The following is a 19214-nucleotide window of genomic DNA, read 5'->3' as shown; positions in this document are numbered from 1 at the left end:
TTTGGCATCGATTGGGTGGGTTTGACCCACTAGAATGGTTCCACACATGTATGCACCATGGTGTGTATGTATATTCAATAGCATTTTCTGCGTGCCTTCGATTCTTGGCGTTAATCTTATCGTTCTGGCCAGATAAAATAACTTTCGGGTTACGGTTGTGTTTTCGACTTAATAAAATATTTTCGCTATTCGCTGTGTTCTTTTCTGTTTTTTGGATCCGAGGGTTTTACCAAAAGTTTGATTTCTGCAATCTCAAGCAGAAGAGGTCGTAAAAGTATTTCAGGGGTACTCTGGATTGTAATCTTGTGATCTGTAATCTGTGATCAGAAGTAGTGACTTCCGAAGGTACTTATGGCCTTTAAATTCAACCTTTTCTATGGATTATGATAATGGTTTGTGATGATTTTGATAATGTTTTGTTGGTACTAAAGCGAATTTCCAATAGAGTTGATGACAAAGTTTTTGAATATATATATTTTGTTAGTCATCAATAATTTAAGAACTAATAAAATTAATAGTATTATATAATAGATACCTGTTAGAAATACCTAATGCTTACACAGATTTTAAATATTACGTTTGTTCGTATTTCTCCAAAAATAAAATGATACCAGCTAAAAGCAGCAAAAGCGCCGACAGCAAAACAAAGCGTAAATACCAACAAATCGCTGGCTGTTGGCCATTAAACAAAACGAATCAAAACAATCGAAATGCACAGTTAAAAGCCGGCTCAGCTTGATTAACTGTGCTGCCTGTTTTTTTTTATTTCGTTGTTGTTTTTGGTTGCCAAGTGTCACCAAAGTGGCTTAAAACAAAAATAAATAAATACAAACTTGTTGGTTACAGACGACAGTGAGTGAAAGTGACAGTGAACTCAATTGACCTGAAACGAATACGAAATACGAGCACGTGTTGGCACTGTCTCTTTCTCTCTGTGTAGCTGCCTCTTTCTTTCATCATCTGCCCGTCTCGTTCGCAGCCTTATCATTACCATTTTTGGTAACTCAGTGTAACTAAGATATTAAATCGAAATGAGTAATGAGAGTTGGTGAAGCTTACTTAAAGGTTTCCAAGACATTAAGATCGCCCTTTTTTCACTCTTGAAATCACTGAAAAAAAAATGGACTTTGGGACATCTTGGCATTTTTTTTTTTTAATTGTTTGAACAACCGAAACGATAAACCTATTTAACATTAAAAAAAAATTGTTTAATGTTAAAAGTTGATTAAAGTTGGTTGAGTTCGTTTTTAAAACCCAGAAATTATTTGTTGGCAACACTTGTACCATTTTTTTTTAAGTATTAAACATATTTCTTTGATGATATTTTTTCCCAGTGTATGGTCTGCTTTTACTTTTCTCCCAAACTTCCGTACTTCCTCTGCCTTTTCACGAGCAATTAAGCAAAAGTCGCAGCCGTTTAAATCAATTAAAATCTGTGTTACTCAATCACAACTCATTCGCCCAAAAAGCCCTCCCTTTACCCTCGCTAAAGGTTCAGTCAACTTTTTGGAGTCAAAAAGCGAACCGGTTGGGTTTTTTTTTCGGTTTTTTCTTACCTTTTCCCGACCGCCGCCCCCTTTTAAATATTTTTTTTTCGGCAATGGCAATTACGAGTTAAAGTTTGTAAGCGGCTTTTGTTGTTTACCATTCGTCTGTGCCCACTGTATTCGCTGCTCGCTTGCAGTTCATGTCGACGACGCTCCACTTTAAAAATGGGTAGGAAAAGATGAAAGTTTTTCCCTGCTCAACAAGCAATTAATATTAATACGTAACAAACAAAAAAAAATTGCGAAGAAACGAAAAAAAAAACACCGCTTAAGTAAACAATTTCTGAAGAGTACATAAAGCGTCACATTATACGACAGTTACTCAAAGATTTCCCTTCTACATTTCTCAATTTCTCCAGATGTCAAACGGCTAATGTGGATAAGGGTTACGGTAGAGGAGTAGTAGGGTATTATCTATCCCAAGGCCCTGACTCACAGGGTCTCTTTTTGTGGTGCTTTAAGGGGTGGGGTAGTAATTTGTTTACCTATCAGCGGAAATGTGAGCCAAGCGCGTGTTTGTGAAATATAATTTGTGATTCAACTATGTATTTACACAAGTATTAGGGAGAATTGATATGCCATAAACGGATGTAACTCCCAGTATTCAGACTAAAATTGGCAGTAGCAAGTTTTAAGAAAATATAATCGTTTGGATAGGATATTGTCTAAAGATTTGGAATGTTTTTTGTAAATCATAATCAAATCATTAATTTCTAGTATGCAAATTTTTTCGAAAAAATATGACAGTTAATATATTACATTTTATAAGTATTAGAAAGATACGAGTATAATGCTGTGTCTAGAATGCTTACTTCCTTGATAATAACTTCTTTATACATGTGTCGTTCTGAAACCATTGATCTTGGCTAAAGTGTCGCATAATTACCTAGGCAGTAATTAAGCAAAAAAGGGAAAAGGTAAGAGCTGAGAAAAAAAGATAAAAGCAAAAGTTGATGAGCCGCATTATAGTGGTAGGTTTCGTTCCCCCCGATTTTCATAACACGCATGATGGGTGTTAAAGGTTCAAGCTCTTTTTCTTGTCAGCTTTTTTCTTTTTTCAGTAATTAAGGAAGGCTTTCTTTGGCCATCAACCTGGAATAGAGTGGGGTCTACGGCGGAGCTTGTGTCACTTTTGCTGACTTTTCTTTTTGTTCGTCCATTGTGAAATATTTTCCCGCGGGCCAGCGACCTCAGCATATGGAAGAAACGCTAGATGACGCCCACTCGATGCCATATCACACTATATCATATCATATCATATCATATCGCATCGCATCGCACCGATTGATAATAATTAGAGTGCTTAATGTGATTGGGAAAGCCAAATCAAATGGCTGGCCATTAGAAAGCGTTGCAATTGACATTAATAGCCTTAAACGGCGTCGACTGCATTTTCACCTTCCTCACTCGGTTTTCCACGACGGCTTTTCAGCTGTTTTCCGTTTAAGTAAGAGCATCTGTTTTCTATTTAGCTCGACTGACCCTCAATTGCCCTTGTCACCCTCAGCCATATGTTTTTTTTTTTAGCTGGAGATCGGTGCAAAAATAAAAACAGACATTCTCGATTCAATTATTTGCTAATTATTTGTGTAAATACCCTCCATGATGATATATTATTTTGCTTTCTTTGTGTTAATCATATGCAAATCGGCTGCCTGCTAAAAAGGTGCCGCCTCTCTCCTTTCACTCGTTTTCTGGGGTCTTGAAAGCTTTACTTGAGCGAGAGAAAAATGTACAGTGGTCGGCATAAGTATTTTGACAAAATAAAAGTTAAGTATACTCATAACTTGAATTTACTTCTTGTAAACTATAGGCATCAATGGAAAGGTAATTTCAATGCCGTTTGAATGATACAATACATTTCTTTACCCATTCAGTACTTATTGAAAAGGACGAATTTGTGTAAATCAACTTTGAAATTTAAAAAAAAAACTTTTTTCCTCGTCTTGAAAACTTAAATTTTTTGATGCAAAAAGTTTCTTCAAACAAAAATAATAGTAACTGCAAAAAGAATTTTTCAAATATCATTTTGCTTATATTTTTTATGATTTTTTGAAAGTGACAATGTCGGAAAAAATTTGTATGAAAAAGACAAAAATATGGCTCAAATGCCTGTTTTTAAGCATTTTCAAAAATTCATAAAAAATATAAGAAAAATGATTTTTGAAAAATTCTTTTTGCAGTTACTATTGTTTTTGTTTGAAGAAACTTTTTGCATCAAAAAATTTAAGTTTTCAAGACGAGGAAAAAAGTTTTTTTTTTTAATTTCAAAGTTGATTTACACAAATTCGTCCTTTTCAATAAGTACTGAATGGGTAAAGAAATGTATTGTATCATTCAAACGGCATTGAAATTACCTTTCCATTGATGCCTATAGTTTACAAGAAGTAAATTCAAGTTATGAGTATACTTAACTTTTATTTTGTCAAAATACTTATGCCGACCACTGTAATTGTTTATCTGGGCTCACACATGCAGCAATATAGTTTAGTATTTATCTTGGGGCTGCGATGGTGGGAAATCTGATTATGTTGCAGATTTACTAAACCTTGTTGGGTTAGTTTTTTTGGGACTATAAGAAATAATCTTTTATTTTTAACTTTGTTAAAATCTTGGGAATCTTTATATTTCAAGTAGTTGCAATTTATATATATTTTTTTAAAGTTATTTCTTGGAAATTCTTTCACGGTAAATTACTCTGTTATTTGCCCCGGCGCTAACAATAATGTTTTTTAAATCTACAATAGAGGGCCACGCCCCTGAGGGTCCGCCTCTTTGTAGCTGCACTTAGCTGTAGTTATTTATGATTTTTTTTTTGCATACATTTTTCCACTCTTTTCTGAGTTTTCTGCCATTTGCTACACTTCATTATGGTCTTTTCCTCTGATTTTTTCCCGCCCTTTGCTGCATGGCATGCATAATGACAACGTGTAATTTGGCCTTTCTTTTCTTCTCCTGCATATTTCTTGCACGTTTGTGTGGCACTCACATTTATCCCCCGTCCATCCTGGCCCACCTCCACCTCCAATGCCATTTTCATTTCCCCCCCCCCCCCCCCAGCCAATTGGAACCGGGACCTCACGGCATCTCGTGGGTTGTTAAAGGCCTGATTGCGAATTATGGCCAACTCTTTCGGAAAACTGAAAACTGAATGCGCTGAATGCTAAAAAACTGATCTCTGAAAACTCTGGCGGAAAGCTCCACTTTGAGAGGACGGAGGAATCGGAACGAAAATGGGGGCGGGGGTCTATGGTTTGCATGTCTCGGGGGCGTGGCCGCATCGTAAAACCTTATATGATCGCATTTTATGCTAATTTACGAGTATTTTTCTCTTTTCAATTAATTTCTTCCCAAGGGAGTGGCAGCGCTGATTCCATTATATGTAGTATGCATATGATATATAAGGTCGGGGCGATCATCATCATAGTATCGCCATTTCTATGCAGGTAGCGTTTATATTTTCATAATCGCAGCCAAGAAGGGATTTGCTAATTGATAATGCAAATAAGTGCGTGATTCGTAATCGAAATGTATACTAAATAAATGGGTAGACATTCACAAGTAAATAGGAAAATAATTTAAATAATTTTATAAAGCAGGTACATATTGTTTTTTTTCAAGACGTGAGCAAGCTATAATTTATGTACTTTATGAAAAACTCAATGACTAGGAGTATTTTGTATGACTGTAGGTGTAAAATGCAAGTATATTAATTATTATGTTTACAGAATAGTGGGATTTATAATTTATTAGTCTTCTTAGCCACTCAATTTAATTAGAAATCGATATAAGTAGGTACGTTTTTATTGACTAGGTATACTTTCAATTAGGCAAATGAATGCATGGATAAATCAATCAATGAATGAATGCTTTAGTGAATGAATGAACTTGTTTCTCACAATGACCACATCCACTTGAATGGAAATGCTAATGAATGAGACAAGGTGGTGAATTTCCAACCCTCTGACCTTCCGATGAGCGTGCGAATAACTATTCATGTATAAATCAAGAAATACATCAAGGAATTAAGCCTGTTATTTCATCTTAAATTAAAAACAAAACAATGTTTAAAAATAAAACAAACGAGTAGCCATCTTTTCTTTCTGTGTAGATCAACCAGTGGATTGCGCGAGTACCAAAAATTTGTTTAATTTCTGCACTCGACTTGGGTTTTATTTTCGTCTTAAGCAAATATTGGCTCGGCCTGGAAAAATGTTTATGCGAACTCCGGGGTCTATATAAACATAAGTGTGTGTGTATATATTTTGAAAGTATCTGTATCTGAATCTCCAGCTTTTTTTTGTACTTAGGAGACTGCCTTTTGCTGAGTCTAAAATTTCTAGTAGGCAAATAAATCGCATTTGCGGGCGGGGGATGGTGGACTTGGGAGATATATCTTGTCATGCTTCAGCGCGTTGTTGGCGCTTCAAATGCGGACCATTGTTGTTGTTGGCATCGCATTTATTACAGGTGTGTCTCACCATCCATCTCTTTTGCTCCCATGGCACTCGCAGGCTGCTCAGGTGCATAATCAAAGCGAATTTGTGTGCGAAATGAGTTCAAACCTGCCGTCGTTGCTGCCACTGCCTTTTTGCTGTTGCAACTGTCCGCTGTCAGTTGATTTATCTATATATTAATGCATTATATGTATATACATATCTATATATTATAGAGACTAAGACAAAAAATGCCAAGGCACGAACAGAGAGGCGCGTATGTAAAGGGGAAATAAAGTGCTAGCCGTGCAAGCCGGAAAATTGCCTGGGAAAGGCCTTTGCCAGCCAAAACTCTCAGAACCGAAAAACAAGTTTGTAAAATAATTGTAAACCCAAATGAAAAATGAGTTTATATTTTTGGTGAATGTGCAAAGTGGCAAAGCGGGTTATTTTCTCTCAAAATGGAAACATAACCCTTAACTACCACTCTTGAATTTTTCGCTAATCTAAATATTTTTTGTATATGTCTTGGTTTCGATATCTAATTTGATAAGTGCGTTTGTTTTGATTGACTTCTGCTTCTTCTGTTGATTTTGGTTTGGATTTCTCATTATTTGTTTATTTAAGTTGTACTCCGATTTCTTTTATCTGACTGTTGAAGTTATTTTTAAAATTCCCTTTCGTAGAAGATAGCTTCATTCACTTCTTTTATGGCACCTTCCCCTATATTGTACCGATAAATTCATATGGACTGCTGCCAATGTCGTAGACTTGGGTTCTGTTTTTGAGTTTTGAGTGTGCCGAAGATAGCATTTCCGTGTGTCTCCGATAAGGCAGCCAATTCAGACTGCACTTTGATAGCGTTTTTGATAGAGGTAGCTCTTAACAGTTGCCGCATTGCATCACCGATAAGAACCAAGAATAAGTCAAGAACAATAACAATTATAATAACAATGGCACGCAGTGACTAAGCGTTGAGTCACAACTAACAAATACCTACCATTTAAATTTCATATAGCGGTGAAATGTTCCTCAAAATACAATTAATCGGCAGTGACAAAGAAAAGCCAACGAAAAGCGAACAATAAAACGCGAAAAATAAATCGACACAAAGTGAAAATAATATTTAAAACAAAAAAAACAGCAAATACCAAAGATCGAATTTGGATCGACATGTTCGACGTACCGCCAAAATGTCCGGCGCTGGCCAACAAGTTGGGCGGTCTTTTTGGGTGGCGACACACCTACAAGGTGGCCGCCAAGCACGAGGGGATTCCCCACGGGCAGCTCCACAAGTCCTACTCCCTCACGCTGCCCAAGCGACCGCCCTCGCCCTCGGCCTACTCGTGTGTGAAGGTAAAGATATGATGATGACCATATTCGATGATGTATAGAATGTCCCGAATTAATGACACTTAACTTTACACAAACTTAAAATCCACAAACTTGAACACACTGATATAAAAACCCATTAAAGTAACGAATACAAAAGATAATGAATTTCTAAACTAAATCGTTGGGGTATATATTATATATTAAGAGATAATAGGTGTAAATATTTATTGCTTAGTGAGTTTAATCCTGAAATCATTAAAAGTATGTTCTGATAGTTTTCTTTAAAAAACTTTAAAAAGTCCTATCAAACTATAGTAATTTTTTATAAGGTATGAAATATGCCAATCATTTTATTAGCGATTTTGAAGATATATTTCTCTACGTGCCGAATCATACACATGACAAATCCAATAACAATCTCTTTCGGCATTCCTCCAGTTCGATACGTCACTTCTTAGCCCCGCGGTCACGCCCACATTGCATTTTCAATCTTTTTATGATATATGAGAACGAGATCGCGTTGTCTTCTCGTCGCCGCATAATTTCCATTGACAAATGACCACAAAGAAATATAATCAATGAGGCACAGTGGGACGAAAATGGCCAGCAGATTAAGATAAAATTTAAATAAAAGATATTTGATTTTTAATAGCTTAAAATTAAACTAATTAATTGAAGTCCAATCGATAAGTAACCAAAAATGTAGTATCCCAATACCATTAGACTTGACCAGCTGTGTCCAAACTGCATTCTTAACGCTCCATTCTCCGCATCGAATCGCGATTTTTAATCCCAAAAATCGGTGCTGCATCCGATGGATAAAATACCTGAATGCGCGCTCTTTGACCCACAAACAAAAACATCGAGCGAACCATGTGAGGAAACAAACCAAAAACAAAGGCGAACCGTTGAAAGAAATAAAGAAAAAGACGCGAAAATAGCCGAAATTATTGCGCCAAGTTGACGTTTCGTTCGACGTTCCAGTTCTGCAGCTCGTCTCAGTCGCTGAGCCTCCAACGCTTTTGACTGGTTTCCAGCCATGATGCAATTGTTTTGTTTCTTATGCACTCGAGGAAAAATTTAACAACATTTAAAGTAAATTTTCATAGTCCTTAAAGTAACAGAAATATACGATTAATAATTATTTATTGTAACTGGTAAAGAAATGAGAGAAACAACCTTAACAAAAATTGAAAATAATAATTTTTAAATTGGAACTACTCCTTTAAATTAATTACAAAATAATTAAGACCCAGTTAAGATATTTTGGATTACAGATTTCAAAACAAATTATCAAAATGTTTGGGTATTTTAAAATTGTTACGGAACATTTTAGAGCTAATTTTATAAAACTGGAAAGGTTTTTATTTGTTATGCTACAAGAATTTATGATCTATTTCAATGGGAACAATTTTGTTTTAACATTTTCAAAATAGCATAGAACGTATGTAGCTCTGATATATATCTTATTAAATATCAAGATTTTCTCTGAGTGCCCTTGTTGCTGGTGGCCGGCATTTGGCATTTGTTGTGGAATCCATCGGAATGCCAAAAGCAACACCGCCAGCTCCTTGGCTCAGCTCGACGAGAAGATTGCAATTTGGGGCGCTGGAGGTCGTCGTGGTCTGGCTTATTAGGCGTCGCTCAGGGAGTTCAAGTTGAGCCCACGTGAGCCGCGATTTGGATGGACGGAGTGACTCTGACTCAACACGTAAAATGGTTGCTCCATGCGGAAGCACAGATGTGCAAGATGGTGCAAATGGGATGTGAGAAGTGAGTCCGTGAGGCGATGCCTCTTCATTGCCTCTTCCAGATTGAAGATTAAAGATTGCGGATTCGAGATTTTGGGGGAGGGCTTAGATGTTGGGAAAGACTTCCGCGACTTCCATGGCCCCCAGTCTAATGGGAATAACAGATGCAAAAGCTGCACGTCTCAGTTTTTCCTCTTTTCTTGAGAGTACAGTACAAGCTCTATACCGTGAACTTATAAAACCAAGTGTGTTTGGGTATAGTTTGCATAAAGTAATTATTTAGGGAAAATGTAAATATATTTAATAAGTAATATATGTAATAAAATAATGATAGAAAAAGTACATGCAAAAAGATTTACTAAACACCAATTTAAATATTATAGATTTTATATCGTAAAAGACCTATAAAAAGGTTTTAAATAGCAAGTGTTCCAATTATGCCTTAAAGGGGATTTTAAACAAAACAACAGGGATTTAAAGAACATAGTTATAATGATTTATAAAATTTCACCTCTCTAAACCATAAAACTAATTAAAATATTTCGTTTTTTCCATTTGCAGCCCGATTCCTGGGTGACCGTGACGCATCTGCAGACACAGTCGGGCATCCTCGATCCGGATGACTGTGTGCGCGATGTGGCCGACGACCGGGAGCAGATATTGGCCCATTTCGAGGACCCAGGACCGGATCCGGGAGTTCCGCAGGGTGGCGGCGATGGGGCGTCGGGTAGTTCGTCTGTGGGCACCGGTTCGCCGGACATCTTCCGTGATCCCACCAACACGGAGGCGCCCACTTGTCCGAGGGATCTGTCCACGCCGCACATCGAGGTAACCAGCACCACATCGGGTCCGATGGCTGGACTGGGAGTTGGACTGATGGTGCGCCGCAGCAGTGATCCCAATCTGCTGGCCTCCCTGAAGGCCGAGGGCAGTAACAAACGCTGGTCGGCGGCGGCTCCCCATTACGCTGGCGGGGATTCCCCGGAGCGCCTGCTGCTGGACAAAGCCGGTGGCCAGCTATCGCCACAGTGGGAGGAGGATGACGATCCCAGTCAGCAGCTGAAGGAACAGCTGCTCCACCAACAGCAGCCACATGCGACAAATGGCGCTGGAGGCTCCTCCGGCAACCATCAGCCATTCGCCCGCTCCGGTCGCTTGTCCATGCAATTTCTGGGCGATGGCAACGGCTACAAGTGGATGGAGGCGGCCGAAAAGCTGCAGAATCAGCCGCCAGCCCAGCAGTCATATCAGCAGGGTGGCCATCATTCCGGCCACAGCCAAAGTGGTGCCTACTCCAGCAAGTCCTTGCCCAGGGAGAGCAAGCGAAAGGAGCCACTGGGACAGGCGTACGAGTCCATCCGGGAGAAGGATGGCGAAATGCTGCTGATCATCAACGAGTACGGCAGTCCGCTGGGACTCACTGCTCTGCCGGACAAGGAGCACGGCGGTGGCCTGCTGGTGCAACACGTGGAGCCGGGCAGTCGTGCCGAAAGGGGACGACTGCGTCGCGACGATCGCATCCTGGAGATCAATGGCATTAAGCTGATAGGACTCACCGAGTCGCAGGTCCAGGAGCAACTGAGGCGGGCCTTGGAGAGCTCGGAACTGAGGGTTCGAGTACTGCGCGGTGATCGCAATCGCCGCCAGCAGCGGGACTCCAAGGTGGCCGAGATGGTGGAGGTGGCCACGGTGTCACCCACCCGCAAGCCACACGCTGCTCCCGTCGGCACCTCCCTGCAGGTGGCCAATACCCGTAAGCTGGGCAGAAAAATCGAAATTCTGCTCAAGAAGGGACCCAATGGCTTGGGCTTCTCGGTCACAACACGCGATAATCCCGCCGGTGGACATTGCCCCATCTATATTAAGAATATCCTGCCACGCGGAGCTGCCATCGAGGATGGTCGTCTGAAGCCCGGGGATCGTTTGCTGGAAGTTGATGGCACTCCCATGACTGGGAAAACGCAAACAGATGTGGTGTCCATTTTGAGGGGTATGCCAGCGGGAGCCACCGTAAGGATAGTGGTCTCCCGTCAGCAGGAGTTGGCGGAGCAGGCTGATCAGCCGGCGGAGAAGAGTGCCGGCGTGGCGGTGGCTGCACCAGCAGCTCCACCAGTGGCTCCACCTGTAGTCGCTGCTACAGCGCCTCCCATTCCGGTCCAAAAATCCAGCAGTGCCCGATCTCTGTTCACACATCAGCAGCAGTCGCAGCTCAACGAATCTCAGCACTTTATCGATGCGGGCAGCGAGTCGGCGGCTTCGAATGTAAGTTGAATTAGAAGCTCTAGAGGATTTCGAGCCTGACTAATATAGTTTTTCTTAAACCCACAGGACAGCCTGCCACCCAGCAGCAACAGCTGGCATTCCCGCGAGGAGCTGACCCTCCATATTCCCGTTCACGACACCGAAAAGGCCGGTCTGGGGGTCAGTGTGAAGGGCAAGACGTGCTCTAATTTGAACGCTTCCGGATCGAGTGCCTCCAGCAGCAGCAATGGACTGATGAAGCACGACGGCGATTTGGGCATATTCGTAAAGAATGTGATCCATGGCGGAGCGGCTTCACGCGATGGTCGCCTGCGGATGAACGATCAGTTGCTTAGCGTTAATGGAGTCTCGCTGCGTGGCCAAAACAATGCCGAGGCCATGGAGACACTGCGTCGTGCGATGGTCAACACGCCCGGCAAACACCCCGGCACCATAACACTGCTGGTGGGCCGCAAGATCCTGCGATCGGCCAGCTCCAGTGACATTCTGGACCACAGCAGCAGTCACAGTCACAGCCATAGCAATAGCAGCGGCGGCAGCAATTCGAATGGAAGCGGCAATAACAACAACAGCAGCTCGAATGCCAGCGATAATTCCGGAGCCACGGTCATCTACTTGAGTCCGGAGAAGCGGGAGCAGCGCTGCAATGGCGGCGGAAGTGGTGGAAGTGCCGGCAATGAGATGAACAGGTGGGTAATCGCTAGGACTGGCCAATATGAAAAGAGGAGATTAACCGAATGTATTGTGTTACAGATGGAGCAACCCCGTTTTGGATCGCTTAACCGGTGGCATTTGCTCATCGAACTCAGCGCAGTCATCCTCACAGCAGCCATTCCACCAGCAGCAGCCACATCCCTCCCACCAGCAGCAACAACAGCAGCGCCGCCTGCCTGCAGCGCCCATTTGCAGCAGTGCAGCTCTGCGGAACGAGAGCTACCACATGGCCACCAACGACAACTGGTCGCCGGCACAGCTGCACCTGCTCACTGGCCATGGCAACACGGCGCTGCTTATCGAGGACGACGCCGAGCCCATGTCACCGTAAGTCTGCTAACTGTATATCTTCCAAGACACCTCTATTTACTTACTAACTTTAACCCAATCCTCGCTACAGAACCCTGCCGGCGCGTCCGCACGATGGGCAGCACTGCAACGCGAGCAGTGCCAATCCATCGCAGAGCTTGGCCGCCGGCAATCAGGGGCCATCCATCAATTCCGTGGTGGTGCCGGGCACACCGTCAACGTCCAGTAACTTTGATGCCACCTATTCGTCGCAATTGAGCTTGGAGACCAACTCGGGAGTGGAGCATTTCTCGCGCGACGCCCTGGGACGTCGCAGCATCTCGGAGAAGCACCATGCGGCGCTGGATGCCCGCGAGACTGGAACCTATCAACGAAACAAGAAACTGCGCGAGGAGCGGGAGCGCGAGCGACGCATCCAGCTGACCAAGTCGGCTGTGTACGGTGGCTCCATTGAATCCCTCACGGCTCGCATAGCCAGTGCTAATGCCCAGTTTTCGGGATATAAACATGCCAAGACTGCATCCAGCATTGAGCAAAGGGAGACGCAGCAGCAACTGGCAGCTGCCGAGGCGGAGGCCAGGGATCAGCTGGGCGATCTGGGTCCATCGCTGGGTATGAAGAAGTCCTCGTCGCTGGAATCGCTACAGACGATGGTGCAGGAGCTGCAGATGTCAGATGAGCCGCGTGGCCATCAGGCGCTGCGGGCGCCGCGTGGACGTGGCAGGGAGGACAGTCTGCGGGCGGCGGTGGTCAGCGAACCAGATGCCAACAGTGAGTATTGGGACATACATTTTTATTTGTTTAATATAATGACGAATTCCCATGTTTCCATCTCTAGAGCCCCGCAAGACCTGGCTTTTGGAGGATGGTGACCATGAGGGCGGCTTTGCGTCGCAGCGCAATGGACCCTTCCAGAGCTCCCTGAACGATGGCAAACATGGCAGCAAGTCGTCGCGGGCCAAGAAGCCGAGCATCCTGCGCGGCATTGGGCACATGTTCCGCTTTGGCAAGAATCGCAAGGATGGCGTGGTGCCGGTGGATAACTATGCGGTGACCATTTCGCCGCCCACTTCAGTGGTCTCTACAGCCACATCGCCACAGGTGCAGCAGCAGCAACAGCAGCAGTTGCAGCAACACCAGCAGCAGCAACAGATACCCGCCGCTGCGTTGGCAGCTCTGGAGAGGAACGGCAAGCCGCCGGCGTACCAGCCGCCGCCACCGCTGCCCGCTCCCAATGGTGTTGGTAGCAATGGCATCCACCAGAACGACATCTTCAACCATCGATATCCGCATTATGCCAACTATGAGGATCTGCACCAGCAGCATCAGCAGCACCAGATTAGGTGAGAGCGGGCCCGCACATCCCTTTCAATCCTTTCATTTGGCCGGTGTCGGGACTTTAACGAGTTTCATTTGTTTAACCAACTTTGTTATCCATTTAACAACACATTTGTACATATGTGTCGTATCTCTCTTTCTCGCCCCTTTTTTCTCTCTCTCTGTTCCGCGTGTCCGTGTATCTATGTTGTTGTCTATGTGTTAACCACCCACCCACACACGCACACTTACCCACACACCACCACCCACACCATAACATTTACACTGGTAAAAATAATTAACGAAGCAGTGGAGACGATTCCGCCACATCCATTTCGGAAACGCTTTCGGAGTCAACGCTCGAGTGCATGCGACAGCAGGTCATCCGGCAGCGCATCAAGGTCGAGGCGGAAAGGTAACCCACCCACCCACTCACCGAATCCCGAAACCCCAACCCACAACCACACTACCCATACAGATCCCCCTGTGCAGACGGCTTTTTGGTAATGGGCTAAAAGCATGATACAATCAAAGACGCTTTAGTATTTCTTACAAACTACGCAGTAGTATAAATTAACACATATTGAAAATATTTTATAATAATCCATTTAATAAATATTAGGATATAATATTAAAATGGAAAGCTCCCAAGATCCCAGAAACTATTACAAAAAGTCTTGTTTTTAGTTTAAATTAAAGATCCTATAATATACTATCCTATCCTATCCTATCCTATTAAAGGATGTAGAAAATTACTTGGCCAATGGAAAAATTAGTGTGCAGCCTGAATTGTTAAGTATTCTATGAGAAGCTAGCTATTATTATTAATGTTAGTGTCGACAAAAAACCTAGGTTGCTTCACACTTAGATTTTATCATTAATATTTCCTTTTTAAATTTATAGTTATTAAAGCATTATTTAAACGTTAAAATGAAATATTAGGGCACCAGTAAATTGCCCTGCACCCCATCACAAAATAAATGGATTTGGCTGCATACTCGTAATGCTTGTTAAAATTTTATTTTCGCCGACGAACACTTAACAACCATGACTTCAGCATTTTGTAAATTACTCATGAACATTCCCCGCTTGCTTTCGCAGTCGCCGCCATCAGCATTACCATTCGCAGCGCAGTGCCCGCTCCCAGGACGTGAGCATGCACTCGACGAGCTCCGGCTCCCAGCCGGGATCCCTGGCGCAGCCGCAGGCGCAGTCCAACGGAGGAGTGCGACCCATGAGCAGCTATTACGAGTACGAGACGGTGCAGCAGCAGAGGGTGGGCAGCATCAAGCACAGCCAAAGCAGCAGCGCCGCCTCGTCCTCCTCGTCGCCCATCAATGTGCCGCACTGGAAGGCGGCGGCCATGAATGGCTACTCGCCAGCCAGCCTGAACAGCAGTGCCCGCAGTCGGGGACCCTTCGTGACCCAGGTGACCATAAGGGAGCAGAGCGTTGGCGGCATACCCGCCCACCTGCTGCAGCAACATCAGCAGCAGCAGCTCCAGCAGCAGCAACAGCAGCCCACCTACCAGACCGTCCAGAAGATGTCCGGACAATCGCAATATGGCACTGCCGCCGGCTCCCAGCCGCACGCCTCCAAGGTGTGACTATAGGTGTTGGCGCAAGCGCGCGCCACTCGCGATGTGCTGGCCGAAAACCGGGCCATTATCAGCGAGGTCAACGAGGAGGTGGAGGTATTCTACTTTGCCACCGAGTGCTGAACACATTGCATAATCGGGGGGGACTTAGTTGTTTAATTTGGATGAAATGAATTTTCCACACACACACACACGTTGGGGGTGGGTTGATTATTGTAATCTTTAAAGTGAAACTTTTGTATTCCACATCAATTGTAAGCCCAAAATGGAATTCATCATTGTGGGCAGGAGAAAATATGTTTTATTTTTTGAGGTCTGAAAAGAATTTGTAATTCCACTTAGAAACCAAGGGAAAGGTTGCTATATTATTTATTTAATATCCTGTTTAATTAATATATACATATTTATCCGTGATATTTGATTAAGCAAACGAAGCCTAGACGTTTTCTTGCTAAACGGAAAGAACCAGTATAATATTTTCAACGGTCCGCTAGAAAAGGATAAACTTGATTTTATATTTGTAAATTGCCAAGAATATTACTTTGATTCATCAGATTTCAAACCAATTGACCCACCCTGACACACATCTAAGTTAAGTTCACAATTCACAATATATATATATATGAACACATATATTAGATATCATATTTTGCGAACAAGAAACCAAGAGAGTAACGAGTAAGGAAAGTATTCCCCCGTAAAGCGCTAACCATTTTTCGAGTGCTTAGATTTAATTGTTTAAAATAAACAACATCGATTTCCGATTGTATTAAGCTTTAGCTCTAAGTCCAAGTCAAACGCCTTTGTACATAATTAGTTTACGCAAAAGCCAACAAGAAAAAAAGAACAACATCAAATTCCAAAACTACGAAAGGTCTTAAGAATTTCCATTGTCATTTATAATATATTTTTTTTTGTACTATTTACTTATATATTTTTTTGAGTTGTACATAGAACTTGTTTGTTTTGTTAAGCTTTAAAGCGGACGCCATTTTGTGTGTGCAAACGTGTGGATTTGCAAGAAGCGAAAAGTAAAACTTATAGCCACCCCATATACGTATAGCTATATGAGTAAGTGAAGCAATTTTTTTTGTTCTATCGATTATCGAGCTTAGAAAAGATGTTTTGTGCAGCCGACCGCGGCCCAGGTCTCTAAAAAAGACAAGCAGCTTAACTTAGTTATACGAACCCATACGATTAAGCCGAACTAGTGGGTAAGCCCTACATGTATAGCGAATATATACGATACTTTAATTTTGTGTACTTTCTAAGTAATTTGTGCGATACCGAATACAGAGTTGCGAATTAAAAGTTACAAATTTTCATAAACAAAGAGTCCAGTACGATTTTCTTTTGACAACCACCCAACGATTAAGGATAAGGGTTTATCACCGCCCCACCAGCTTGGTGCTCCTTTTTATCTTGGTCTCCCCTTCGGCGGGCGGTGGAGTGGATGAGCCGGCGTCTGGAGCTGCTGTGGTGGACTTGGACTTTCTCTTCTTGGACGATCTACCTTTGCGTCGAACGGTAGCTTCCGCTGGCGGCTTTGATGTGGGAATGGGCTTCAGTACGGTAAAGTTCTTCAGAAGCTCAGGACTGGGTGTCTTGTTCCAGTGCTCACTAAGGTTGGGATACATATTTACGGATAAGTTTGGAGTACCATAAAGAAGGGGATCAAAATTCTTCAGCATCCTATCTTCACTCAGCTGCTATTATATATAAATCACTTTAAAAAATTAGACTTTTAACTTCAAATTATTTACGAAACCACTTAATGTTTAAACCTGATTGTTATACAAAATATTTACTCTGGCAAACTATTTGGCGGCACCACCACGTCCAGGACGTTGTCTATTAGCCGCGACTTGAGCATGCGATCGTTTGTGGTGGTCGAGTGCATCGATGGCGACGTATTGATCTCGATTAGCCAGGGCTTCAGGTTATTGTCGATGATGATGTCGTAGCCATAGACCTCGAAACAGTGCCGGTCGTTGGCCATTACCGGAGCCACTGCGTCCAAGGAGTGCCTGATGGTGTCGGTGATGCGGCTCCAGAGCATCTCCGAAACGCCCTCGCCCCGCAGGCTGTCCAAATAGAGCCACAAATTCTGGAGTGGCCACTTGCCACCATGGATCGAATTGTACTCTTGCTGCGGGTCATTTATAAAGATATAAAGCGATGAAATAAATTCTGAATAAAACATGTAGTATGAGTGGTATTTGTATTATAAAGCGGTCTTCTGGTGACTTACGTTCGTTTTTTGGATACTGACGTTGGTCAAGTGCATAAAGACATTGTCGATCTCGGTCTGGTCGTACTTTTCGGTGCAAAAGCGGCAGAAACCCTCCTTATAGAGATACGCCTTCAGCGGATTGAACGTGGTCACCAGGACGAAGAGTCGCAGATCGAATTTCTTGCCGCCGATGAGTAGGGGATTGTCGATGTACTTGGAGATCACACAGGTGTCCCTGTTGATTTGCGGATAGAAGGTGCGGGCATCGTAGGCGTACTTCTTCAGCTTGGACAGCTTGTTCACCAGGTAAATGCCCACACCCTGCGATTTGCTGCACGGCTTGACGATCCATGTGCTGGCCGGATTGCGATGGAAGACTTCGACAAACATCTGGTAGTCAGAGGGCAAGACAAAGGTCATGGGTATGATGTCCAGGTGCTTGTAGCGCGTACCTCCAATGCCCAGTTTCGTGTCCGGCGGATGGCTCTGGGCCAGGGGATCACCTCGTCGCTCCAGGTCCTTGCGATACCGCTTGATGTTCTTGATCAGCAGATCCTTGCGCGACAGCTCAACGGAGTTTGGGAAGTGGTTGATGACTCTACGGGGAGTTTTCTGTTGGTTGCACATCTTCAAATTAAGGGATTCCGTGATATTACTTACTGATCAGATCGCATGCGATACGGATGATCGATGCCAAAGATGTAGCGACAATTCTGGGTGCAGGCCCAGTAGAAGTTCCATTCGCCATTGAAGGATGGCACCTGTACCCATCCCCTTTTATGGAAATTGCTGACCAGCGCCGACTTCTCCCAATCCGTGCTGTAGTAGATGCCCTTCTGGGATTTTGGCGGCTTCAGGCGACTTCGGATGAATTGCACTCCGATGAGCGGCGGGTTGATTATCTTCACCTCGGGCAGGTCATCGTCACTGGTGCAACTGCCACCGCATTTCTGGCGAAGATTCCTCAGAGCACTGGTCTGGCTCTTCATGCTCGTTGGGCGGTTGCGTTTTGGGTTCTCCCTCTGTTGGACTCCAACACTCTATAATACTTACTTGGAATTTTCCCCTAATTTTGAGGCGATCGTTGTTTAGTGGCTGACAATCTAGTTTTGGCCTGGCTGATGCCCTCGGCATCGCATATAGATCTGGATTTAGTGAAGAACCTTTTCTGTCATAATTTTGTTTTACAATGCAATAGGGCTTATGTTTGCTGTTTAGTTAACGCAAGAAGTTATATTATCGAGGCCCTGTAGATTATTTTTTCATAAGTTGTAGTTTTTACTAGGTACTACCACATAAATCTCCATAGATCAATTGAATTTTCCTATTTTTTTTTCCTTTACAGCGCGAATTCTTTAGATTCTTCCTTAAAAATTAATTTTTCTGACCATCAAATTTTTAGCTCCATTGTAATTTTCATTCGGCTTCATTATGGTAATTGACTTGTTCCCAAGACTAATGACCAAATCTGACTGTTTCCCAGCGGCAGATCCGCTTGCATAATCCCCGTGAAGAAAATGAAAGTGCTAATTCCCTTGAAAGTGCAATATTTGCCCAAGAATTAGGTTTTTTTCTTGGGTTCTAGGTAAAGACAAACCTTCTGCGGAACCCCAAAACCGCAAAGATTGAAAAACTGACTTTGACACAAATATTTGTGACACTAGTTAACCTGTCCCGGGACCCTCGAAACCCATTGAGTAATTTCACACATTG

The 19214-nt window shown here is 43.1% G+C and overlaps 2 protein-coding genes across 7 annotated transcripts in view; one reads left to right on the top strand and one right to left on the bottom strand.

Moving 5' to 3' along the window:
• LOC119555887 (partitioning defective 3 homolog) overlaps positions 1–16601 on the top strand; it is a 42326-nt gene extending 25725 nt beyond the window's left edge. The window contains exons 2-9 of one of the 4 annotated variants that reach the window (XM_037867549.1): positions 7002–7339; positions 9631–11331; positions 11398–12020; positions 12085–12372; positions 12446–13125; positions 13193–13697; positions 13982–14086; positions 14773–16601. In XM_037867549.1, the coding sequence (XP_037723477.1) occupies positions 7157–7339; positions 9631–11331; positions 11398–12020; positions 12085–12372; positions 12446–13125; positions 13193–13697; positions 13982–14086; positions 14773–15277 (4590 nt within the window). In that variant the 5' untranslated portion in view covers positions 7002–7156 and the 3' untranslated portion in view covers positions 15278–16601. The remainder of the gene's footprint in view (positions 1–7001; positions 7340–9630; positions 11332–11397; positions 12021–12084; positions 12373–12445; positions 13126–13192; positions 13698–13981; positions 14087–14772) is intronic. The other 3 variants (XM_037867550.1, XM_037867551.1, XM_037867552.1) reach the window with 3 other exon arrangements.
• Positions 16595–18609, bottom strand: LOC119555888 (probable tubulin polyglutamylase TTLL1). Of its 3 annotated transcripts, none has more exons than XM_037867553.1 (4): positions 18162–18609; positions 17520–18099; positions 17077–17417; positions 16595–16888 (listed from the first exon to the last, which is right to left on the bottom strand). In XM_037867553.1, the coding sequence occupies exons 1-4, from the start codon at positions 18488–18490 to the stop codon at positions 16657–16659; spliced, it is 1482 nt and encodes a 493-aa protein (XP_037723481.1). In that variant the 5' UTR covers positions 18491–18609; the 3' UTR covers positions 16595–16656. The 3 variants fall into 3 exon arrangements, 2 of the variants coding, with proteins under 2 accessions (XP_037723481.1, XP_037723482.1); XM_037867554.1 differs by lacking the exon at positions 18162–18609 and having other exon boundaries at positions 17520–17891; positions 17954–18079; XR_005219942.1 differs by lacking the exon at positions 16595–16888 and having other exon boundaries at positions 17276–17417; positions 17520–17891; positions 17954–18099.
• Positions 18610–19214: the final 605 nt, after the last annotated feature.

This window comes from Drosophila subpulchrella, chromosome X (assembly GCF_014743375.2).
Source record: "Drosophila subpulchrella strain 33 F10 #4 breed RU33 chromosome X, RU_Dsub_v1.1 Primary Assembly, whole genome shotgun sequence".
Taxonomy (NCBI): Eukaryota; Metazoa; Arthropoda; class Insecta; order Diptera; family Drosophilidae; genus Drosophila; species Drosophila subpulchrella.
This window is presented reverse-complemented; position numbering and strand designations above follow the sequence as displayed.